The 25,988-nt window shown below is 44.7% G+C and overlaps 1 protein-coding gene across 1 annotated transcript in view; it reads right to left on the bottom strand.

Annotated features, from left to right (window-relative positions):
* Nucleotides 1–17,344, bottom strand: part of RAB10 (RAB10, member RAS oncogene family) — a 70,693-nt gene extending 53,349 nt beyond the window's left edge. The window contains exon 1 of the mRNA XM_077812294.1: nucleotides 16,720–17,344. Coding sequence (XP_077668420.1) covers nucleotides 16,720–16,846 — 127 coding nt within the window. The 5' untranslated portion in view covers nucleotides 16,847–17,344. The remainder of the gene's footprint in view (nucleotides 1–16,719) is intronic.
* Nucleotides 17,345–25,988: the final 8,644 nt, after the last annotated feature.

The following is a 25,988-nucleotide window of genomic DNA, read 5'->3' as shown; positions in this document are numbered from 1 at the left end:
TATCTGTTGCTGCTACCTACACTAACACTAATTCTGGCCTCAGGATACAAGTCAAATATAAAATGAAAGTTATTTGTGAGAGGGTACCCTAGCTAGTTTAAGCCACCTAGACTGACAGCATAGCTTTAAAAAAGTATTCAACTTGTTTGCCTTAGTAACAACAACATTGCCAACACAGCAACCACCATAATTTGAAGATTAAGTTTTTTTTTTTTTAAAAAACACACTTAATGTTCATTACTCCTTTGAAGCTTAATATCAAAGCTTGTTTCATTACCAGCTTGAACTGCAGCAGCACAGTGTTGTATATAGTTGCCCCCAACTGCTGTATTGCTAGCCTACGTTTTCATTTATGACAGCAGTAAGTCAGTGGAGAAATGACCATACAGCCTTCATGATGCACAGTACATTTACTTTAGGACATAAGCATTAGAGAAATCATAATACAACAGTCTACACTTGCTTAAGCTTACCAGGTGTCCCCTACAGTTTCTCTTATGGAGACCCTGGCAGGACCCAGTCCTTCAAACCTCTCAGCAAAATCTGCCCTCTTGGTTAATGGTTCATGTCAGACCACTGGATCAAAATGAACGCCCTTCGGACAGTTCAGGCTGATTGACACTTTAAATACAATTTTGCGGTCTTTGTTGCACGGCCTCCTGAAACAGTGGTTAGCCCTCTGAGTCATCTTCAGTGCACACATTATGCTTTTCCGGGACAATGGGTGTAAACACCCTCCCCATAAAAAGACAAAGTGGGGGAACTATAGTAGGAAGAGAGCCTGAGAGAGAAGCCCTTGCATCAGAGGCCTGAGCTGAAGTAGTGGGCAGGCTTTGCTGATATAAAGCAAAGTTAGCAAGTCAGGCTGAGCAAATGTCAGGCTCTCTTCCTACTACACACACACTTAAAGTCTTTTAGATTCCCTTAGAGGAGGGTACCCCTCGGGGAATTTTACGCCACTGTGCACATGCATAATTAATGTGGCACGCAGAATTCCCCCCAACACACAGAAAATACATTCTGCCGACTTACTCCTTTTGCCCACCAGGGGCCACTATGGTTCCACAACAGAGAGCAGCCACTCCCAGGCAGGAGCAGCCCCATCTACAGATAGGGAAGAGAAAGAAGCTGCCTTCCTCACAGCGCCCTGCCTGTGGGGCTAGGTCAGGAAGCACGGGATAAGTGTGTGTGTGGGGGGGTTACATATAGCATGGGGCACATGGGAATGCTGGTGGATCACAGAGCCACATGGGGACAGGGAGGAGGTGGTGGCGGAGGAGGATACTGGGCCACATGAGGATGGGGGGAGAGTGTGGCTGAGTGGGGGTGCAGAGTACCATGGGGGAGGGGACAGATGTACCTGGCTGAATGAGAGAGGCTAGAGGTCAGCCAGGGTCTGCATGGTGGAGGATTCATAACAATCCCACCCCATCCAAAAAAACCTGTTCCATACTTCCCCCATCCACAACCAACCACCCTCCAAGTTCACACCCAGGCTCCTTCCCAGCAACTACTCCCCTCTCCCTCAGCTCCTCTGTTACCCCAACTTCCCCAAGCCTTTGGTGTCAAAAAATGTTTCCTGAATCTTTGTCTGTATTGTTTCAGGCATAATTGCTGACAGGTATTTTGAAATAAATTATCAAAATAATTGAAACTGGTGTGATTATATTGTGTTGTTCTGGCAAATAAAATATGCAGAATTTTGAAGTATTGTGCACAGAATTGTTAAGCTTTTGTTGCAGAAGTCCCCCAGTAGTAAGGAGGAACATGTGCAAACAGAAACACTACCTGCTGCTAGAGAACCTGAACAATGTCTATTTTGCTTTAGTTATACGTAAGGCTCTATGTTTGTCATGGAGGTCACGGATTCCGTGACTTTCCATGACCTCTGTGACTTTTGCATCAGCCTGGTGTGGCTGGCCCCGGGAGTTGCCTGAGCAGCCCCATAGCCACTTGCACGTGCTGCTGTGGGGACAGTCTCAGGTCCCCAGCAGCAGGTGGGTTTTTTGAGGTGGGGGGGCACCTCAGGGCTGGGGAGGCACCTCAGGGCCGGGGATTGGGGTCCAGGGCAGTGCTTACCTGTGGGGAGCTCCCCGGAAGGGCAACAGGAACTCTCATCCCATAGCTCCTAGCTCCATGTGCTGCCTCTGCCTGCAGGCACCGCCCCTGCATCTCCCATTGGCTGTGGTTCCCAGGCAATGGGAGATGCAGAAACAGGGCTTGGGAAGGAGCGAAGGCACCATGTGGAGCTAGGTAAGGAGCCTGCCCCAGCCCCGCCAGCCCCCTCTCCAGCACCCCCCTGGGCCACGTCCACCCCCAAGGTTTAGGCATATGTAGTAGATGTCATGGACAGGTCACGGGCAGTAAACAAAATTTCACAGCCCATGACTTTTACTATAAATACCTGTGACTAAAACATAGCTTAAGTTATAAGTAGTAGGTTTTGGGTTTTTTTTTTTTTTTAATTGTTTAGATTGTAGGCCTTCCTTCTCTAGATTAGGGTCCAAGATTGATTTTGTGGCCTATTCAACATTTTTGAGGACATTTGCAGTATTAGAGCAAGGCATTTCTAGTTAAAAGCAAGATCTTAACTTTCAAATATAGGCCTCAAAGAATGAACGGCAGCATCTAGGTGTTAAAGGCAGCATATTTCACTTTGACCAGAAATAAATGGATATGAATCTCAACAACTTTAACAGTCATAGCATTAATTTTTAAAGCACGGGACGGTGCACATGTATGTGCCACACTGACTAGAAAAGCCACAGAGAGTTTACAGAAACGGATACACCGTTGAATGCATGTGGAAGTATATCCTTAATGTAGAAGTTATACCGGCATCCAGTACAGAGGGTCTGAACATAGTCTCAAAGGCGTGTTGAATATTCAGTTGGTGGTCTTGTATAAACAATTAGCTATGGTACAGAGTAGCCTCTCAAGCTTTTGTAAGGCAGTGATAGTTTTTCAGCATTATGAGTTGATATCCCCTGATTTGACAAGCCAATCAGGGCAAGAAGCTGAAGTGAGAGTCAGTCCACTATTCTCTGCTGATTTCTGGAAAATGTTGATAGCTGAAACATTAGATTAAGTAGGTAAATACTAGAGAGTTACAGAAGTAAAGTACTGCTTTAAAGCAATGCATCTGTTTTTCCAGTAGGCTAAATTACAGCATTGCTATTTCATTCCACGTCAAAACCCATTAACTTAGTGCAGAAAACCCAATGTTATTTCTAGTCAGAGACACTCAAATTTGCTATTCACTGATAGGAACTATGCAGCTTTGAGTACTCCTAGTTCCCTCTACCACCTCCACCACCAAGATAAATCCACAGCATGGTATGGCTAGATAAGCATTTCACAGACCTTTTTGCATCACCCAGGATCAGGGTTTTGGAAAAATCCAGAAGACCTAAGCAGATGTGGTGATAAGAAACTTCAGACCATAGATATCAAGAGAAATTGCTCCCTCAAAATTTTACTCCTCCCAAAAGAGAAGCTTAAAAGAACCCTGCTTCAAGACTTGCTCTTGAGCCTGCCAGCACACCCCAAGCAGTATTGGTACGTCTACACTACCCACAATAAATCGATCCTCAATTGCTCTGCCATTGACTCTTGAACTCCACTGCGGCAAGAGGCGGAAGCAGAGTCGACGGGGGAGCAGCGGCAGTCGACCCCGCGCCGTGAGGACACGAGGTAAGTCAACCTAAGATACGTCATAGCTGAAGTTGTGTATCTTAGGTCGATCCCCCCAGTGTAGACCAGGCTTAAGACTGACAATGGGGTATGTCTTCACTCTAGAATTAAATCACAAACTCCTCTTAAATTAGCCTGGTCACACTGCAAAACATTTAACTATAGAGTGGTTGTGTTCTCAGCTGGTAATTTGTGCTAACTCAAGCTGCAGCCTTTACCTGACAAGCCAACTAACTCCAGTTAAAAAGCACCACACAAGTCAAAGTGTTTGTTTGTGGGGTCAGGACTCAAGTCGGGTCAACATTCTAGGTAACTCTGCCAGGACGCCTCATGGAACCAAGGTCCTTGGCAAAATTCCATCTCAGTATCTGGATCCAATGAGGCAAAGCTCCAAATCTCACCCAGAAGAGTGCCCATTTAGGAGCACAATAGATTTTATCAGTGTGGTGAAGGCAGTCCTACAAAGTCAATTTGGAGGATCCACTGAAGCTGCAGTGAGTTCAGTGTACTCCATGTCTCATGATTTCCTTATCAGTTTTATTCCCCCTGCCTTGTAAGGGGCTATTTTGCTAGCCTTTTCTTTTAGTTGCAGGAATTACCTAGGCCTCTGAAGAGCAAGATGGCTATTTCAAACATCTACTTATGATGGATTCCCTAAGTCTGCATTGTGTTGTGACAATTATATTCAATACTACTGTACTACAAAAAAGTGCAGAGTAAGATCTTTACGAAAGCCGGTGACAGGTGATGAATACAATTGATAAATGGATACTTGCTGTTTCATGCTTTGGAGTATAACCAAACAAAGTGAGAAACACGTTCTCCACCAGACAGGAGGGAAGGTGCTATTTCCCCCATCTCTAATGGGAATTAGGTATTGTAAAACCAAAGCAATGGAAGTCATGAGTCAATAGGAGATGGGGTGTCAACAAGCAAAGAAAAACCATGGGGTCACCCAGACTCTAGAGACAAAATAAGGACTTTTGGGAGATAAGCAGAAGCAAAGAGCCATCTTAGAATCCATCACTTAAGGGACAAAAGGATCATCACTCTCTGCTTCTGAACTGATGCTCCTGCCTGAGCTATTAGAGATGCTGGTAGCTTGAAATAAGTGAGAAAGCTGGTTAAGCAAAGATTGTAACTTGCTAAAGTTAAGTTTTAGGGCTTATCTACACTTACAACGCTGTAGTGACACCACTGTAGCACTTCGGTGAAGATACTAGCTATGCTGATGGGAAGGGTTCTCCCCTTGGCACAGGTACTCGACCTCCCTGAAGCGTGATAATTCTCCTGTCGACCTAGTGCTACCAACACTGGGGGTTAGGTCAGTTTAACTGCATCCCAGGAATGGGTGGAGGGGATTTTTTCACACCTGAGTAGCAGTTATATTGACCTAATTTTGTAGTGTAGACCAGGTCTTAGTCACTAACCATACTTATTCTTTTCCTCTTGCTTAGTATCACTTGAATCTTATAGTATAAGCCACGTCAGTGCTGTTATATTAAAGTAAGGTGTGCATCCTCAGTTAAGGCAACAGGCTGCAGTTTCTTTGCAAACAGCAGATCTGGTTAATTTCTATGAGTGTCCAATGCAGGGGACTGGACAATACAGAAAGACCTCAGGGGAACTTGAACACTGAATGTTGCCTGCAAGGCAGGGTTTAGGCTAGAAGCGTCTGCTGGTGAAGCAGATAGATTGGCATGGCACAAAGCTGTCACAAAGTTTAAGCTCCTGCAGAGTTCACTCTTGCCTCTCTGCCTTAGCAACAGTGACTTATGGTTTTGGCTCCCTGAGGAGGGCACCACCGGTCTAGTACTGATTTAGGAGATCTGCTTATTGAAGTTGTGCCCAGTTTAAGCAACACAAGTCCCATCTCATCTGCTTAGTCACAGCTGGAACAGATGATCCAGCATAATTAACTAGAATCTTTGATTGGTCTCAAAATATCAGGAGCCATGGATATTCATAAAAGTCAAGGAATTCTTCAAGTAAAAACTTCAGTTTTAACCATAACCTCTAAAGACAGAAAAGTTACTCACTGAGGGCAACTATTAAGAGACTTCTATTTAAAACATGAATGGTTAAAAAGTGAACACCCTGTTGCACTCAACGAAAGGAGCATCTATGCATTACTGTTATGGTAGTTAATACATGTTGCCTAATTTCTATTCAAGCCAATAAAAACCATATTGTTGGGGAAAAGGAAGGTCACACCTTTATTCAAGAGACTACTGATGCTCAAAATAAAGAAGCGTAAAACAGGAGTTGCTAAGCAATGTAAACCAAGAAACTAAAGAAATATACATTTTTATATTAGCACCAAATCTATTTGAGCATTGTGACGGTGCTCCCTGTGGAAGCCAGCTGAGGTCACTCAATCAGGGTGAACTGCAAACAGAATGGTGCAAACAAACCCCAAATGCTGGTGGATATTCCAATACTTAGATTCACCAAGCCAGCCAAAACAGCTTCTATAGTACCTCACTGGTTACTCAGACATCCAAATAATGCAGTTCCCTTAAAGTACCCAGCCTCAGGCCTCCATCCAGAGGCACATGTCAAACATATGATGATAAATTCTGAAAATCTCATTTCATCATATAAAAGAAAAGGTTCTCCTGACCCCGAAGGACCAAGCCCCAGACCTAGGTCAAATAATAACTTAGATCTTACCCCAAATACACGCTTACAGTCAATAAACTAAAATTTATTTAAAAAGGAGAGAGAGAGAGATCGTTAAAAGATCAATATACATACAGACTTGAATTCAATTCTTGAGATTCAGATACATAGCAGAGATGAGCTTGTAGTTGCCAAAAGTCCTTTTAGAAATAGTCCATAGGTTATAGTCCAATGTCCATATTCAGAGTGACTCCAGTCAGTGACTGGGGATCTCAATCCTTATGGCTTAAGGTTTCCCCCTCTTGAAACCCAAAGCAGATCTGAGATGAAGAAGGGTCGTGTCCCAAGGCTTTTATACATTTCCTGCAGCCTTTTGGCCTGACAAAACAATAGGCTTAACTTTCCTTCTTCCAAACATCATGGCAATTAGCACAGGATAATTTATCCATTAACCAGTTCAGACACAGGTTATCACAACCTTCAAAGAGACAGACAATAATATTATTTCACTTAAGTATCTTCCTAAATGTTAATATTCCTTTTTTGATCTTTGAATCAAAGCTATAGCCCTAGACAAGACTTGTTTGCTTACATCACAAGATCTGAGCACACATCTACTCTTCTATCTCTAACAATACAGGCTTGCATTTCAAAGCAATATTCATTTACATTTCTTCCTAACCAGTCTCTAAAGTTCGGCCATGGGTCAGGTCAGTCTGTGAGTTAATAACTCTTTCTGGCCTTGTCACCTTTCTATGAGATATTATATTACACTCATACCATCATAAGCATCTCATGAAGTAATGCCCAATTACGAAATTATTCCCTAGTCCCATGCACACGTCACCAAATTGGATTTCAAAGGACGGATTTAAGAAGGATAAGGATATCAGATGTTGTCCAACAGCTGCAGCCTAGATGCGTCTGAAACATCATCCTTCATTGTTTCTTATAATTGAAGTCTTCTGGCCTCTTGAATGAGGTGGAGGATCTTTAGCATAAAAGTGGACATGTCCCTAAAGAAAAGGGACAACACCAGGTCCACCAGAAGGCCAACAGGCACCACTCAACCTTGGCACAGAAGCACTATATTATCTTTCATTTCAATACCTGTCTTCTGATGGCTTGCACCCTCCTTTCCAGAAACCTCAACTACAGCTCCATAACTTAATTTCGTAGGCCTGTGACTTGACATGTTGCTTCAACAGGCTTGGTGTAGTCTGCATTTTGTCTCTCTCACCCTCTACCATTTGGGAATGATTTGATTAGTCTCTGATTGCATGGGCTGAAATCACGTAGTGACTGCTAAAGGTTATTTAGTAGGGAATACACAGTACGTTTCCATTCCATTAACAAGGCTGTGAAACATTTATTTCAGGAAAAAATGAAAAAGTGGATTTTCAGTGTGTTCCCCTAGGGAATCTGCACAAACAATGTATTTGTCTAAAAGCCTGGTGGGATGGGGAGAAGAGGAACTGAAGGAGGAATTAGTGATTGCAGAAAGGTTGAAGTCAACTGCAGTGATGTTTTGATAGGAGCAGGAGGAATCATGAACTATTATGAGGGTTTGGTTTGCTACAATCTAGGATCGTCTGCCAAGTGTGCATCCGACATCATCTAAGACTGGCTAGTTCATCTCATTGTTCGGTCATCACTGTTTCTCATACTAACTATAGTAAATGTGAAAGTTGCTGTTCAATATTGTGGACAGGTGACCAGTGTTCATCTGACCAAGTGCAGAAAAAGAGTTTTGTTCAAATTCATTATCATATGTACTATTGAAAGTTGGTTTACTGCAGCAGGAAAGCAGAAGAGTTAGACTCTAAGACATTTACCACCAAAACACCACTAAAAATGACAATTTAAATTGCTGTTCCAGACCTTCCAGAAACTTTAGCAAGAATGCCATTCAGAAGCACTCTGATCATGACATGCAAAGACATACCAGAGATCAGTTGATAATTTGCCACTAAAAAGAAAGGTGTAAGATTTGAACTTCACAGGTTACAAAATTTTATACTATCAATTTCAGTATAGCACAAACTGAGCAGTTGAAAGAAACACTTTACTCTGATTACACCCCTTCAGACAGATCTAAACTGGTCCACTGCATGATACTGCTAGTGAAGAAACAAGAGGAAAAACCACTGACAGCAACGTATGTTGGTTGGCCATACAGCCACTAGAAAAATCTCAATAAAAGGATACAAGCATGCACACGGAGAAAGATGCATTCCTACCTACTGCTATCCACCGGAGAAGAAAATAGAAGTTGCTGCAGTCATTTAAGAAAAACGTGAAAGCATGACAAAGGATGTTTGCCTTTTACTCAGAGAAAAAGATCAGTAATTGGAGGTGGAATCATTGTAGAGTTCTGACATTGTCATCAGCATGCTATTTAAACTTAAATATGTACCAAGCTCTATTCCAGAGACAACCCTCACTCATATCAGCAACATTCTTAAGACAAAAGGTCTCTGCCTCCTCCACACGCATAATTTTATAGAATAGGGACTGAAGTTATTGGACCACACAGCCCTTAACTTCAGCTATGACCCCTGTCACAATGGATGCATGTGTGTGGTCCCAATAGACCCAGCTTTTTTAGAAGGTTTCTGAAGCTCAAGGCTTGGGCAAGAGTGTCCTAGATACCAAGGCGCACACACTTCCCACATACTCTTGGCAAAAGGCAGATTTTAATGTTGAAGAAACTCCTTGTGCCAGATGGGTACACTGCAAAAATCAGATACCACCTAGCAGCATTTTTCCCCCCATGCCAATCAATGCTTTGGCACATGGAGGTTCCAGAACCTGCATCCCTTTCCCAGATCTTCCTTCTAGAAGTAGACCCTTCCTCTGAACTGGAATGGGCTACAGAAAGGCTGGTACGTGTTTTGGTGCTACCAGTGCTGGGTTCAGTTGCTTCGATATCCTCAGAACTGGCTGTTAATCCGAAGGCAGAACAAGGGTCCTGGATTGTAAGGCCTCCATCACAAGCACGTCCTAATGGTATGGATCCCAAGGTGTTGGTGCTTAGGTCTGAGCACTGGTCAGGGCTGAAAGTCCCCCGAAGCAAGTTAGACAGCTCCAAGTAGAGGGGCTCAAAACACTGCTTAGACCAGGTCTTTCAAATCTAGATCAGCCTTAGTACTCCCAGTGCCAACAAAGATCAAGCTAGTTTAACTACACAGTAGGTTAAATTATTTCTGTTATCTAACTAACCCACTACTAAGTGGGCAGGGGAGGATAGTGGGGGAGAAACACAAGTAAGCTCTTCAGGCATGAAAAGAAAAGGTCCCTACATCTGTGGCTAAATGCACAAAGGAAACATGTAACACGAAACTACAGACCCATGACAACTAGGGACGTAAATATTGTTTTTAAAAGTTAACCATTTAAATTATTAAAATTATATCATTTAACCAGTTAACCACTGGGGCCAGGGCCGCTCTGGCCACGGCTGCTCCGGCTGATGCAGCTGGGGTTAACTGTTAGGGTGGGTTGTTAACCGGTAAGACTAATGCTTACTGGTTAACTCTACTATTTTACATCCTTAATGGCAACCTCTACTCCAAGTTTCTCCACACAAAGGAAGGGTTCTTGCAGCACCAGGCTCTTCTTTCCCCCACCCTGAACAGGAGCCATCCAGTCAGTTTTTAATAGGGTTTACTAGATGCTCCTTTAGCTTGCCACTTAAGTTTACTGAAAGCTGGATAGTTCATAAATATTAGGCTCTAATTTCAAGTAATAACTACCCTAAAAACACTGAGGTGAGGAGCCCAAGCTCCTCATTATGCCTATTACAAAACACCACAAATTATTTTCAAGCCTAGAGCAGGGGTGTCAAACTTACAGCCTACATGACATTTGGAATATCCAAAATCTGAGTTTTTTGTTTTTCCAAACAGAGTCTTAGCCCTCATGGCTGCTGAGAGCCTTCAAGATGTGAACTGGGTATAACAGTGATATCTGTTGTGGATACAGACTAACACGGCTGCTACTCTGAAACCAGTGATATCTGACTAGGTCTGCAGAGAGCCTGAAACAACACCTCAGAACTGTGAGCTCTCCAGCGGGATGTCAACCTGATAGAGCCCAACAACTGCTGAATGACAATGTTTACTATGGGTTTCAAAGTAGCAGCCTTGTTAGTCTGTATTCACAAAAAGAAAAGGAGTACTTGTGCCACCTTAGAGACTAACAAATTTATTTGAGCATAAGCTTTTGTGAGCTACCGCTCACTTTATCGGATGCATTCAGTGACTGCTCAAATAAATTTGTTAGTCTCTAAGGTGGAACAAGTACTCCTTTTCTTTTTGCAATGTTTACTATACAATTTGAATGGAGATAAGGCAGGTTGGAACTGCTGCAGGGAGGGAAATCAGGAGAACAGGGGATACTCAAAGATATCAAAAAGGGGGATAAAAGGATGAGGAAGGAAACAGCAGTGGGCCTAAAGGGAAGTAGGTTATCCTCATAACAAGGCACTGAACAAATCAGACACAGTTACTAAATAAAGGCCATATTCTCCACCATCAATCTCTGTGAAAGCCTCCTACAGAAATCAGTGGGCATTCCACTGTGCCTTGTGGATAGCATGCAAGTCTTCAATTTGTAACTTGGGCCATGGACCATAACAAAACAGAATACAGCCCTCTCCTCTGCATAAATTTGATACCCCTGACCTAAAGAGCATGAGGAATTAATAGAGGCATTAGCAACTGGAGAGATGAGATAGTCTACAATCAACAGAAGGCAACTGAATTCAGAGTGGCAGGCTTAGGGGTTTGTCTACACAGGGAACTTTGGCATCATAACATGTGCAGTTACTTTGTAACAAGAATCTTTACTCTGGGAGTTATGTCAGTATAGCTACAAAGTGATGTACTTACTAGCAGTCATACTGTTGAAGTTTCCTTGTGGACAAACCTTAAGAGACGCTCCTTCCCATGAGCTCAGTGTCATTTGAGTATGGTTAGCAAATGTGGATTTGTTTGACTGAAACGAAGAGATGGAAGCTGAACGAGCATGTTAATATGAAAGGGCAGATACAAGGTCAGTAAACCTCAAACTGGGGACACGTGTTCCAATGGTACTTAAATTTCCAGACCCTGGAGACAATTTACTGTTTCCCAAAATTCAGAGCAATCTCCATATGAAACTGCTCAACTACAATCAAAATGAAGTTACCACTGGTTCCTTCCTTCACTCCAGTTCTTCATGGGGCCCTTCCCTCACAAGTGCTTAGAGCCACGATGGGGATAAGAAACCTAAGACGGGGGGGAAAAATCATTATGCTAGTTTGATTTTGATATCCAGGACTCATTTTGTCTAGATACAAATTCTGACCAAAGCTTAGCTTGACACCAAAGAAGATGCTTGACAATTTTGGAACGGACCTTAAAGCAAGCTACTTGTTTAGTTTTCACTCAGTATCTTCTATGAAAAGACAAGTACTCCATACTCAAAATACAGCTACTTCAAGGAGTACAGATTAAAGAATGGTGTTATGTGGAGTACAATTTTGTACACTGCCTAATGCTTTAGATTTGGAACAATCAGTACTATGATTTAGTTTTCCTGGTGTAGTTTAATACACGTTTACCTCTATCATCACTTAAACTGGAGATAAGGTTTCTTAAGATAAATGGAGCCTTTTAGGAAACTCCCCTCACTACAAATAATGCAGAGAGGAAGAAGAGAACATTAAGGGAAGCATTTTCATTAAGATCCATGACAAAAATTTGTTAGTCTGGATAAAATTGAGAGGCACTCAGAAGGGGATACTTATGTTTGCTTGCATTAGCATCAAATTATTAAAATCAAGGGTTTTCCCCAGATCTAATTTATTTTTTGTTTATGTGCAGTTTGCTAATGCAAAAATAATAATAAAAAACACCTGGTCAGTTTCACAGACAGGTTCTCATGCACCAGAATAACTGTTTCAATTCAATTTAGACACCTAAGCACAAATTTTGTATGTTACGTTCTGTGAAACACTGACATCCTTCCAAAATTGGCATGAAAGCATACCCACCCAGACACAAGATCTATTTGCCCATGCTCATGATATAAACACGTTTTACTCCCTGAAGCCAAGCAGTTTTTCACTAAATGCAAGCACTAAAGAATACGGGACTGTTTAAAAAAAAGTGTGTTTTATGACAGATTTTTATCCCTCCCATAGGGTATTCACAGCCTACTTTAAATAAGTCCCAAAGCTTTTGAAGATAGATTCCCTGCTCTATTCAGGGAGGTTATGACGACCTAGGGATTCTGCAGGAGAGCTTATTTATAGCACCTCTAGCCATGGTAATAAAGTCTTTCACATATACACAAAAGTTCAACTAATGTTTCAAGAATGAACTAGAGTGAGTGCTTTGTAGTTGGTTGCTAAAAGCAATAAAGTATACCAAATTATAGTCAGTTAGCTACCAGCAACCATGTTTTATCCACTCTTAAATATGATAAGGCTCTGATATAATTTAAGTAGGTAAATAAGCTATAGTTCACCTTACTAAATCGATACAAACTGGGAACTCACTTGTTACTTCCTTATTGAACCATGTCAAAGGCTGCATCTGCACTGAGCTTTGCTGAAAGTCTCCCACCATTGCTGCAGAACTGGTACAGCACCTCTCGTGCTACCAGCAGAAGTTCTCACATAGAGGCTGACATCACCATAACCACCATGTCATATAGATCTGTCAAACATTTTTGGGCTCTACACCAGTATTATACCAATGGAGAAGATTTTCAGAGAGTCTTTAGTAAAGGCAAGGCCTAGGATCTACAATTGAAAGTGTTAGTGTGTGATAATCCATTTTCAGACAGATTACTCAGCCATTTTATATGTCAACAATTCACCCTTCAGAGTAGCGCTTAGGCAAGTGCAAGAGGACCAATGTTTTAATGCACCTTAGGTTTTTCCATAGTATGGGTGGGCCACATCTTAAGAGGAGTTGCATGTTCCACTCCTACTCTATTTGCATTCATTCAAAGTGCATCCCTTTCATGATTTCATAACAATCAAGCAGTAAATAAAAGTTTTAGATGGAAAATGTATTTTCAGCCATCTTTACACAATTTAGCAGTCAGAAGCCAGCACTATGTAACAAGACAGCTTTTCACAATCCCTTAGCAACTATTCTACAGACCAATTTGAGAATCTCACATGGTCATAAAGGAAGTTCTGAATGCCAAATAAAACCTGGATTATTAGTTGACATTAGCTTTGAGACCACACATCAATTCATTGGAGTTGGATTTTGTTCTAAAAAAATCACTGTTTTATGCATTCCAGGAGCACAAATTAGATACATAGTGTAGGATTTTCAGTAGCACCCAAGTGATAGGAACACATGTCCTATTAACTTCCAATGGGATTTATGCTTCTCATAAATACACAATTTATGCACAATCGCTATGTTCTGGAAAATCCTGTCCGTAGACTCTAGATGTGCCTAAGTCACTCCAGGCACACTTAAAAAATCCCATCCATGGACTCTAGAACATAGCTATGGTATAGAGCGGGGTGGGCAAACTTTTTGGCCCAAGGGCCACATCTGGGTATGGAAATTGTATGGCGGGCCATGAATGCTCATGAAATTGAAGGTTGGGGTGCGGGTGGGCTCCAGCTGGGGACACACGCTCTGGGGTGGGGCTGAGGGGTTGTGAGTGCAGGAGGGTGCTCCAGGCTGGGACAGAGGGGTTCAGAGGGCAGGAGGGGGATGAGGGCTGGGGCATGGTAGAGCGTCAGGCTCTGGGCAGCTCTTACCTCAAGCAGCTCCCAGAAATAGCGGCATGTCCCCCCTCCGGCTCCTAGACGGAGCTGCGTGCAGGCAGCTCTGCATGCTGCCTTGTCTGCAGGCACCGCCCCTGCAGCTCCCATTGGCTGCGGTTCCCAGAAAATGGGAGCTGCAGGGGTGGTGCTTGGGGCACAGGCAGTGTGCGGAATCCCCTGGCTGCCCCTATGTGTAGGAGTCGGAGAGTGGGACATGCTGCTGCTTCTGGAAGCCGTGCAAAGTGGGGCAAGACGCTGACCCTGCTCCCCATCTGGAGCAAGCCCTGGACCCCACTTCCTGGCAGGCGCTCGAGGGCCAAATTAAAACGTCTGGAGGGCCAGATGTGGTCCCCGGGCCATAGTTTGCCCACTCCTGGTGTAGACAGAAGCACAAGAGAGCCCAACACTATTAATCTCCAGTACCTCAAAACTGACAATTTGCTTCCAAGGATAAACTTTTGCCTATACTCAAGCCACTCATAAGGCTTCGACCAGTTTAGAATCTTACTTATAAATGCCTAAACATTGTGTTAATAATGCATATTCTCTGTGGCATGACTAGGACAGTATCACCACTACATACCACCAATTCCTTAAATTGACCATTAAAGGGCTTGAACTTGAAACACAGACTAAACAAAACTTCACTTTCCACCACCAGGGAAAGCAACCAATGCTTAGTCCAATGTAAACTCAGACAAATGCATATCAAGTGACAAATATGGGTTAAATAATTAAATTATGACCCTTGTAATGAAATAAAACACAGCACTGAACAATTCTACTTTCCTTGGATGAGGTGTTATGAAAGTTTGAGTGGGAACATGGGCTATAAAAATAAAGCAGCTAAGAGCTTCAGGCCAAGACACTTGAGTTGCTGCCTAACCACCATGTACATCTCAACTATCCGTAGCTACTTAGGAATCTTAAATACCAAATATACCTTCCTAAATTACACAAACTTCAATGATTAAGAAAGCACCATCTCTTGTGGGACTTTTAGGGCCACATCTGAGCTTTGATTGATTAGAGATATAGCAGACTTAACAACATAACACAGAACAGTGGTGCCTAACTACACTTATAGCTACCACTATTCATACTTCATGTTTGAATGACTGGTACTATGCTTCCCTGCCTTAGAAGAGCAGCAGTGCTACCAGTCACTCAAGTCTGCACACTAAGCCCTACAGAGCTTAATCCAATCCAATCCAAACATCAGTCTCATTTCCAAGACCGAACTTCTGAATCAATTAACTTCTGCTGCATGTGGTATGCATCTGTACATGCTGCCTGCAAGTAAGCACTGGCAGATACAGTAGCGGTCCTGTTGTACAGCTGATCAAAGAGGATCACGCATTCAGCCCAAGACAGTACATGCAGTTGATGATCACGGGAAAGAAAAAAAAAATTGCATCATGAAACCTGTTTAATGGGGAAGTGTCTTGAGGTCAAGATCTGGTCAAGAGCACAGCGAGATGGGGAGGGAAGATCTCAGAACACACCTCTTTTCCTTAACAATGGATATGAAAGCCATTTTGAGGGAGGGTTTGTACACTCAGATACAGGCATAGGGTTACTCCTGGGGGAATTCTGCATCAATTAAACATTCTGCAAAATCCGTTTATTTTGTCAAAACAACACAATAAAAATCACATCAGTTTCAATTATTTTGGTAATGTATTTCAAAATACCTGTCAGAAGTGTGGTCTGTACCAATACAGACAACAATAGATTGAGGAAATGTTGCCCCACCGCGCCCGGGACTGGAATTTGTAATTTCCACTAAAGGAGCATTTAAGTGGAAACCACAAATTCATCAGGAAAAAAACAGAATTCTGCAGGGAACATTATTTCTGTGCAAATTCTGCATTGCGCAGTGGCACAGAATTCTCCTGGAAGGAATAGTGTGTGCTGCTGACAGGACTTCCAGGGGGCTCACCCACTAACAACAGAGTGAGGGTGGCATCATAGAGAAACAGTGGGTCTCCCCAGAATTCACCTAATCTTACCAGCCACTAGTGAAAAGGATGTTGGGGGTGAGAGAGAGAGTTAGGTTCCCAGGAGGGTAAGGAGATTTCCAAGGGTTATTCACAGATGCTGGAGATTAACCTGGCACTGGGATGCACATAAGGAAATGTAATCACCCCTGGGAGGGGAGTGGGCCAAGTCTCTCTGGAAGCACGCTCCAACGGTGGAGATTAACGAAGGATCTCACCCGAATAACGATGGCAGGAGACATAACGGGGCAAACCAATTGATAGTGGCAAGATGTGTGCGGTTGGGATGGAAGGGAGACGTGACCAGGTCAACGGGGCAGGGAGCCTTGAGGACAGAAGGCTCCGCTGCTCGCTCAGGGGTGGCAGAGATGAATGTGGGGGTCGGTGTCCCAGTCACCCCCTAGCAGGCGAGGCAGGGCGGGTGGGGGTCGGTGCGGCAGGCCCCGCTCGCCCACCAAGGGCCGAGGAGACGAAGGGGAGGATGCAGCCTCCCTCTCCCCGCGCCCCGGTGAGAATCAGGCTCCCCGGAAGGCGGAGATGAAGGGGCAGGGGGGGGGGGGGGGGTCCTCCCGTCCCTCCCCGAGGGCGGAGATGAAGGGGGAGGGGGCCGCGCTCACTCACCGATGGTGGAGATGAAGGTGGTGTTGAAGGCATCGTCGGAGAAGCGGAAGAGCACGCAGGTCTTGCCGACCCCGGAGTCCCCGATCAGCAGCAGCTTGAAGAGCAGGTCGTACGTTTTCTTCGCCATGGGGAGCGCGGCCGCCGCCCGCTGCGGGCTCCCCCGTCCCTGCCTGGGCCGCTCTCACTCAGGGGCCCCGCGGGCCTGTGCAGCAGGGAGCCGGGGCGGCCCGGCAGGGCGGCGGCCCGGCGGCCGGTGGGGGAGGGGGCGGCCGGGGCGGCACAAAATGGCTTCCCTGGCGGGGCTGCCCCTGCCCTGCGCGGCGGGGGGCGGACGCTCCTCGCGCTCTCAGGCCGGGCAGGCGGCGGCGGCTCCCGCGCTGCTCACGGGGACGCTGCTCCGACGGCTGCCCCTGGCCGCATTCCCTCCGCGCCCGGCTCCGGCGCCCGCGGACTCCCAGTCCCAGGAAGGCGGCGGTGGCGGCGGCGGCTCCCCTCAGTCTCCTCAGGCTGCGCGCGCCGCTCGTTAAACGCACAGGCCGCGAGGCGAGGGGCAGGGCGACGTGCGCGCCGCTGCCCTCCGCGGGGCCGACGCAAAGCCAAGGCCGCGGAGGGGCGGGGGCCCTCAGCTGGCGCTCCCCCGAGCCGGGAAAGAGAGCGGCGCGCGCCACCGCCGGACACCTAGGACGGGGTGACGCAAGCACTCTCTTTGTCGGCGTGGGAAGCGGGGCCGCGCGCGTTCGCGGAGGGAGGGGGCGGAGCCTTGGGCGAGGCCGCGCTACCCCCTCCTTCCCTCACCGTGCCTCTCCTCCCGCTAGCGCCGCCGCGCAGCGGGCGTGGCGCGAGGAAGTCCCGCCCCCGGCCTCTGATTGGCGTTCACCGCAAAGACGTCGAAGCTGATTGGCACGCATCGGTAATCCTTCGCCGAGGTGGGCGGGTTGCGTGCGAGCGGGGAAAGGATGATGTCAGCGTGGCGCAGGCGCGGGGAGGCCTGCGGGCGCCCGCCCCCTCCCCCCAGCCTGAGGGGCTACATGGGACTGAGGGGGGCTGCGGCCCGCGCTTTCCCCGGCCGCCCGCTGGTGCTGGTGGCTCGTAGCCCGGGCCTGGCCTGTGGCGGGCTGCCTGAGCCCCGCTCTGAGGCGGCCTGGGCCCGCACTGGGCCCACGGGACGGGCCGAAGCCTTGTGTGTGACCCGTGGCATTTGGGCGGGGGGCATGAGGGCTTTGAACTGACCCCTGCCCTGGGGCTGGGGCTCAAAGTCTCCCCCGGCCCCTGCGCCTGCTCTTGGCCCCGTTACCTGTGTCCTGGGGCAGCCCGAGGGGACCAAAAGTGGGGCAAAGTCACGGCACCTGCATCCCGCCATCTAGAAGGGAACCTGACGGGCAATGAGTCTGCGAAGCAAATGGCCGCACAGAGAAGGGCGAGAAACCCTTCGCCCTGCGGCACGTGGCAGGTGCTGGGGGGACTTGGCAAGAGAAAAGCTTGTTAAGACTTTGAACTGAAGTTACCACAAAACAGTCCCAGAACTGGAATATTTTGAGATTAACCGAGAGCCTAATCAAGACTCATCAGTGCAAGGTCATATAGGTTAGGGGAGCTGACCGTCTGCAAAATGATTGCCCAGTGGCATGTGCTTCCAAAACACTGGTGAAAACTGCTGAACTGGGCTCAGATTGAAAGAGAGATGCTGGCGCTTGTTTCTGATTGTGAACAGTTTCATAAATGCATATACAAGTAGAAATCAGTCATGGTAGAAACAGATTGGAAGCCTCTGTCCATAGTTTCATAGACGAGCCAGTTGTGATCAGCTCAATAGAACGTATCCAAAATAGTTCCCAGGCAAGATCTTTTTGTAAAACATCCAATCTTTATTTAAAAATTGTCAGTGATGGAGAATCCATCACAACCCCTGGTAAATTGTTCCAGTGGTTAATTACCCTCACTGTTAAAAATGTAGGTCTTATTTCCAGAAAACCATTGTGCAAAGAACCCTATAGACTTCAAGGACTGATGGTGAAATTGCACAAGTACATAGCACCTCAGAGTTAGGAACACCAGAATTACAAAGTGACCAGTCAACCACACATCTTATTTGGAACCGGAAGTATGCAATCAGGTAGCGGCAGAGACCAAAAAAAGGCAAATGCAGTACAGTACTGTGTTAAATGTAAACTACTTTAAAAAAAAAGGGAAAGTTTTTTTTAAAAATGGGCAAGATGAGGAAACTGTTTCTCATCTTGTTTCATTTAAATTAAGATGGTTAAAACCAGCATTTTTCTTCTGCATAGTAAAGTTTGAAAGCGGTATTAAGTCAGTGTTCAGGTGTAAACTTTTGATAGAACCACCGTAATGTTTTGTTCATGGTTACGAACATTTCAGTTACGAACAGCCTCCATTCCTAAAGTGTTTGTAATTCTGAAGTTCTGTTGTACTTGTTAAATGAGAAACTTAGTTCAGAGAGGGAGCTTCTTATTACAGCAGACATGTTTTTAAAAGTTTCCATAAATAGTGAAAGTCAGCACTGCAGGAATAGGAGTTTGACGGAAAGCTGATTCAAGCACTGCCAATTTCTGAAACAAAATTTGACAAGCTCTGAGAAGAAACACAAGTGACGCAACCTCCCAACAGCTTGATGGATGGCCAACCGAAAAAGCCCACGTTCCTCCAGCATAAAAACATGCCGTGACTATGGTTATAAACTGCTGCATATGATGAGATTCTGTACAAAGGACTTTCTCTCATAATAATACCTATTACAAGGGAAGAATTGCTAAGAATAATCCACAGTGTGCATCTGGGTTTTGCGAAGTATAAACACAGAGACCAAGATATCCTATTCTGGCCATTGAAGTGTGGAATCTACAATAAATACAGAATACAGAACCTGATCATCCATGGCTGGAATCATGAGATTGACTTAAAATTGTGATATTTGAAAAATAATAAATTTGGGGTTTCTTTTGACAGATGTCCAAGAACATAAACAGCTGAAAGGCATTTTCCAGGCCATGGCAAAACAAAACTGTGAGATCTACATCAGCTCCCTAGCTGACGAAGCAGAGGACGGCCTAACAAACGACAATCTGTATCTTGTCTACAGAGCTATCATGCACCTGACTGGACCCAGAAACAGCCTTCTAACATCCTCATGCTTTTAGAATGGGTTTTCCACCTCTCCAGGACCTTGTCTCTCAAGCAGGGAGAGCCGTCTGATTACAGAATAGCATGCTGAACAACAGACCTGCTGACGACTGTCTAGAGCTATGTGACCTGTCAAGCCACTGCAGATCTAGGGATGAACACTGATCCTTTGTCACTCGAAGAAGTACGAAAGACCATCTAAAAGTAATGTAATGGGTGTGCTGCTGGACCTGATGGTATTCCATTTGAGCTGCTCAAGGGTGCTGTTGAACCAGTGAGCATCAGCGTACCTGCATCAACTGTTCTTAAAAGTATGGGCATCAAATTGCCAGCAGAATGGAAAGATGGCATCATAATGTCCCCGAACAATGGCAGAGGATCTCACAGTGAGTGTGCCAACCACAGGTCAGTCTCATTGCTGATCCCTGAAAAGGTCTTTGGTCACATTCTGCTTGGTAGGATGCAGCAGCTCTTTAACAGACATCATCGTCTACAGCAATCAGGATTCACTGTAGAGCAATAAACAATGGACACTGTCCACACCCTCTGTCTTCTGGTTGAGCTGCACCGAGAATTTAACTGCCCAGTTCATGTGTCGATGCAGTTTCCATGTATCGACATCAGTACAGCTTTTGATTCAATCAGCAGGTCAGCACTTTGGCTCTCACTGAAAGGAGTTGGTGTTCCAGATTTCTGCTGTCTGATGCATGAGTACAGGTGCAAGAGTGTATATTGGTTCATAGCTTTCACCACATTTCTACACAATGTCAGGTGTGTGGCAGGGATACATTCTTGCACCCCACACTATTCTGTTGAGCTGTTTACTGAATATTAGGACTTCTTGCTCCACGTGTTGGAATCAAGCTTGGTCAAGAAGTGGCCACCAACCAAGATCACACCAATGATGCTGCCTTGCTTGTGGAGAAGTCAGAGAATTTCAGTCCCACCATCCAAGGTCTCCCAGACACTGCCCACACCATGGAGTTGAACATCTCCTGCCAGAAGACCAAGGCCCAGAAACTCAGAGCTGGATGACCAGAGCACCCAGTGCAGGTGGGTTGAGTACAGTGGAGAGCCATGATGAATTCATCTACCTACGCTGCAAAGAGAGTTCAAACAATTGTGGCAAATTGAACATTCTTTGATGAATACATCTTGCCACTTCCTGAATGAAGTCCATGTCTTGCTTATGGATGCGAAAATGTCTTTGTGCTAAGACAAAGTTCAGAATTTATCAAACTTACGTACTACGTATATTGTTATACGGGTCAGAAACCTGGACCCTCTTACAGGCAGACGTGGAGTGGTTAGAGGCATTCCATATGTGCTGTCAGCACCTGTCAAGGTTCCTCCCCCACTCTGAACTCTAGGGTACAGATGTGGGGACCTGCATGAAAAACCTCCTAAGCTCATCTTTACCAGCTTAGGTCAAAACTTCCCCAAGGTACAAAATATTCCACCCGTCGTCCTTGGATTGGCCGCTACCACCACCAAACTAATACTGGTTACTGGGGAAGAGCTGTTTGGACGCGTCTTTCCCCCCAAAATACTTCCCAAAACCTTGCACCCCACTTCCTGGACAAGGTTTGGTAAAAAGCCTCACCAGTTTGCCTAGGTGACTACAGACCCAGACCCTTGGATCTTAAGAACAATGAACAATCAATCCTCCCAACACTTGCACCCCCCTTTCCTGGGAAATGTTGGATAAAAAGCCTCACCAATTTGCATAGATGACCACAGACCCAAACCCTTGGATCTGAGAACAATGAAAAAGCATTCAGTTTATTACAAGAAGACTTTTAATAAAAATAGAAGTAAATAGAAATAAAGAAATCCCCCCTGTAAAATCAGGATGGTAGATATCTTACAGGGTAATTAGATTCAAAAACATAGAGAACCCCTCTAGGCAAAACCTTAAGTTACAAAAAAGATACACAGACAGAATTAGTTATTCTATTCAGCACAATTCTTTTCTCAGCCATTTAAAGAAATCATAATCTAACACATGCCTAGCTAGATTACTTACTAAAAGTTCTAAGACTCCATTCCTGGTCTATCCCTGGCAGAAAAACAGCATATAGACAGACACACAGACCCTTTGTTTCTCTCCCTCCTCCCAGCTTTTGAAAGTATCTTGTCTCCTCATTGGTCATTTTGGTCAGGTGCCAGCGAGGTTACCTTTAGCTTCTTAACCCTTTACAGGTGAGAGGAGCTTTCCCCTGGCCAGGAGGGATTTCAAAGGGGTTTACCCTTCCCTTTATATTTATGACAGCACCAAATCCTGAGCATAAAGTGGTTTGACTTTGTGCGAAATGTCACGATCTTAAAAGTTTCTGGCCTTCCTTCAGTCGCTCATTATATTCAAAAGCAGTATTACATGCTCTTCAGCCATGTTGCCAGAATGGACAAAAACACCCCAGCACACCATGCTCTCAAATTTCCATTGACATTCAAAGGGGTGCACACCCTGACCCAACTTGCCACTGCCACGAGGCCACCCCAAAGATTTGTGGATTTACAGGACTGAGCCAGATTTGGGAACTTACTAAACAATGCCTGGTGCAACGCCATCAACCATGGTCACTCTGGCTGGTGCAACAGTCCTTAGTAGGCTGTTTGGTTATTTTATTTTCATTCTGATTTCTGAGCTTTGAGGGTGCACTCTAGGTCACATTTTCAAGTTTTTCTCCACAACTAAAAGGACTAGAAACTTACTTTTAAAAAAAAAAAAAAAAGCTGAGATTTTCAAAAATCTCTTGTTTCTGGGAGCTTTAAGCTAAACACCAAATATTGTGAGAATTGGCAGCTGCACATACAGTTTGTTTTAGCAATTCTCTGTGATATATCAGCTCAAGCACCACATGCCAAGTCCTTATGCACAATCAAATGGGTTAGCAGAAAAGTCAGCACAAATAACAAAGAACTTAATAGAAAAAAATGGTAGATGCCAGGGATCCATGTGTCGCATTGTTAGTACATCACAATAGTCCTCACAATGCTTTATTAGGATCAGCTGTTCAGAGATTTATGGGCAGAAGATTAAAACCTTGGTGCCAACATCTAACAAGCTTCTTAAGCCAAAGACGGTTAACCTTAAAGTAGTTAAAGATTTATCTGCCAGGTTAGTGGAATGGAAGAAATGCTATGAAAAGAATGCCAGACAACCCATTGCAAGTGAGAGAGAATGTTAAATTTCAAACAGAAGATGCCATGTGCCCCAAGGTTATAAGTTATAACCATCCATGAGTGGGCCAGTCCTACAGGAGAAACAAAGACATCTGATCAAAACCAAGGACATCACTAGCTGTTTCTAGAATGCTATTTACAGTGTTCCTGTGCTGACAGAAGCAAAACGTGCCTACCCATTCACTGCAATGAAAAAACACCGGGACCAGCAAACGCAGGCTACAGGTGTCAGGTCCACCTCATGAACTAACAGGCCAGTGCAGAAGGAACTGCTTTGTAATCAGGAAGTGGATGTGTGATCAGAAAACCCTGGAGTTAGTTCAGTAATAGTAGATATTGACAGATGTCCAGTAAGAAACAGAGTAATTCTCTCATCTGGCAGGATGGTTCAGGTAGCTACTCTGACCTCCGTACTGAATGTCTCTATGTGTTTTATTAATTTGCTATATTGATTTGTGGTTGTTCTCAGCTGATGTTATGTTTCATTTGCGTTTGGTGTTTTTTAAGGGAAGTTATTACAGTAACTACTGGAGTCAGTCCATACGGATTCCTGTCCCATGACAGAATTATAACCTTTTGGAACCTGGACCCTTCTCGTGTGTCTGGAGCCAGATCAGTTGTCACATTTGTTATGCCCACTTCACCTGTGTGCTCTATCCCCATTGCCTTACCAAGCAGCTCAGTTCAAACTGCTTCACCCAAATGCTCAATTCCTAGTGCCACACCCAATGGCCAAATCCCCACTGTCCACCGTACCTATGTGCCTAATGCAGATAGCCTAGCCGTTGGGGGAGAAGAGGGGAATTTCACACTGTCACTCCCAACTCTCATCCCCAGCTGTCACTTTGAGCTGCCACAGAACTTTATAGAACCTTCTGTCCAATTCTTCCTAACATCACCTGCAGCTAGCTCCCTGCTCACAAATGTTCCAGAAGCTTTTGGCAGTTTCCAGTTGCGACGTACAAGCCCTTCCCTGGTTCATGAGACATCACCAAAACACTCTGCAAGTTGGCTGAATAGCAGAGGAAAGGAAATTAATGCCACTGCATATGCATCCTCATTACATTTCCACTTACCTGGCCCATGCTGCAATATTCTTAGAACACCCTGGTCTTTCTGCACCTTCCGATCAGGAGAACAGCTCTATAGCAACACTGCACACCAATTTACAGAATACAAACCATGGGTATGGCTATAGACTCAGATGCCGTACTCCAGTTTTTTTCTGCTTGGAACTTAAAAATCAAGTTATTCCCAAGATTTAGTAACATGTTTTGCGATCCATTTGAATGATGCTATATAAATGCAAGGTTGTTTTAATTTCTGAGGAAGGTAGAGACTGAAGGAAGTAATGAAAGACAGGATGGAGACCAATTTAAAAACACAAGAATGGTGGCCTGCACTGGCTTTCCATCTTCATAAAATATTTGTGTATGTTTTGGCATTGCTTCACCATCCTTTCCAACCAACCCTAAAAGTTGCCAAATGCTACCAGTGCTTTACTAGAGGGATATTTTATCAATGGCAAAATAAGCCAGCACTTGGATGATGCAAGAACACCCATTGCAAACTCCAATATGATTTTCACCTTATTCTTTTTATTTGAAAAACACTTTCTGCAGCAACCTTACCATGGTATGCCATCAGCTTCAAACAGGCCTGGCAATGGTGGAAATCCACAGGGAATAAAGGGCCATTTGATGTATTTGAATGTTGACCCGGAATTTGCAACAAACACAATAAAGCCTGTGTTCCTTGGAAATAGAGAGAGACTATCTAATTTAGTTTGCTGTATAGATACCAAGGTGATGTTCTTATGTGATAGGTGCTAAGTGCTGATTAAATAGTTTAAACTGAAGTAAAAGAAGATTTGCCAGTCAAATAGAGGCAGGAAGGGCCCAACAAAGGTCATACAGCGTCCAACTGGAGTTTGACAAAGGGTCTCAGTTTCCTAAGCCCATATTTCTGCACAGTCATCTCACTATGATTTCTGAAGAGGAAGTTCCTGAGGCAGATGGTTCAGCAAAGCTCTCCCTGGTGACAAGCATCTTGTTGGAACATGTTTTAGGAGTTTTCTGTGCTCCACATCTGCCAATTCAGAAATCTCTAGGTTGGATGACAAGAGCAGCCTGGAAGAATAACATGAATTTTTCCCCTGGATTGGAGACTTCAGGGACTTCATGTTCCCATGTATCTTGATGACTGGATGTATCTGTATGGTCACCTCCATTCAAGACATTCAGATGCTTTATCTGCAGGTGAAAATCTCTGCCCCAGTTGCAGCATTACTTATGGTAATATCAGGTCATGTTACCACAAGCTGCCTGCAAGTGAAGGAAGAAGCTTAGCATTGTTATCATTAGTGCTTTGCAGAGCCAGTCACTGCCTTGTTTTCACCATGGAGGGAGAGTGAACTAGTGATTAGAGCAAGAGACTGAGAAACACTACTTCTAGCCCGGCCTCTGACCTCTGGGCAAGTTACAGAACAGCCTCTCTGAGCCTGTATAAAATGGGTGCTTACCTACCTCACAGAGATAGTATGAGGCTTAATTAGTTATTGTTTGTAAAGCACTTTGAAGTCCTTAGATGAAAGGATCAGTATAAGTGCATATTAATTATCATTAACTATTAGTAGTTACCTGAAAATAGGGTGCTAAAATTTAACCCCAGAACTATGTAGTAAAACTAAAGATTCTTAGGGTGCCTGGAATAATTAACATTGAAGGGATGGTAGGTGCTGATGGCGAAAAGAATCAAGTCCTGGCAATGGCCTAAACTTCATTCAATAATGAAAGCAGCTTGGGGAGTGGGGGAAAGTGGGGTAGGGAGGGAATTCATCTTAAGCGCCCTATTTATGTCATGCTTTTAAAAATTGGGTTCTGCCTCTTTAAATTGCATCTTGCTGGTAGAGTGAATTAAATCCCGTAATCTCTTTTAGCAGCGAT

The sequence above is a fragment of the Eretmochelys imbricata genome, chromosome 3, assembly GCF_965152235.1.
Source record: "Eretmochelys imbricata isolate rEreImb1 chromosome 3, rEreImb1.hap1, whole genome shotgun sequence".
NCBI lineage: Eukaryota > Metazoa > Chordata > Testudines > Cheloniidae > Eretmochelys > Eretmochelys imbricata.
Note: the sequence above shows the minus strand (reverse complement) of the source record. Positions and strands in the feature narration are given on the sequence as shown.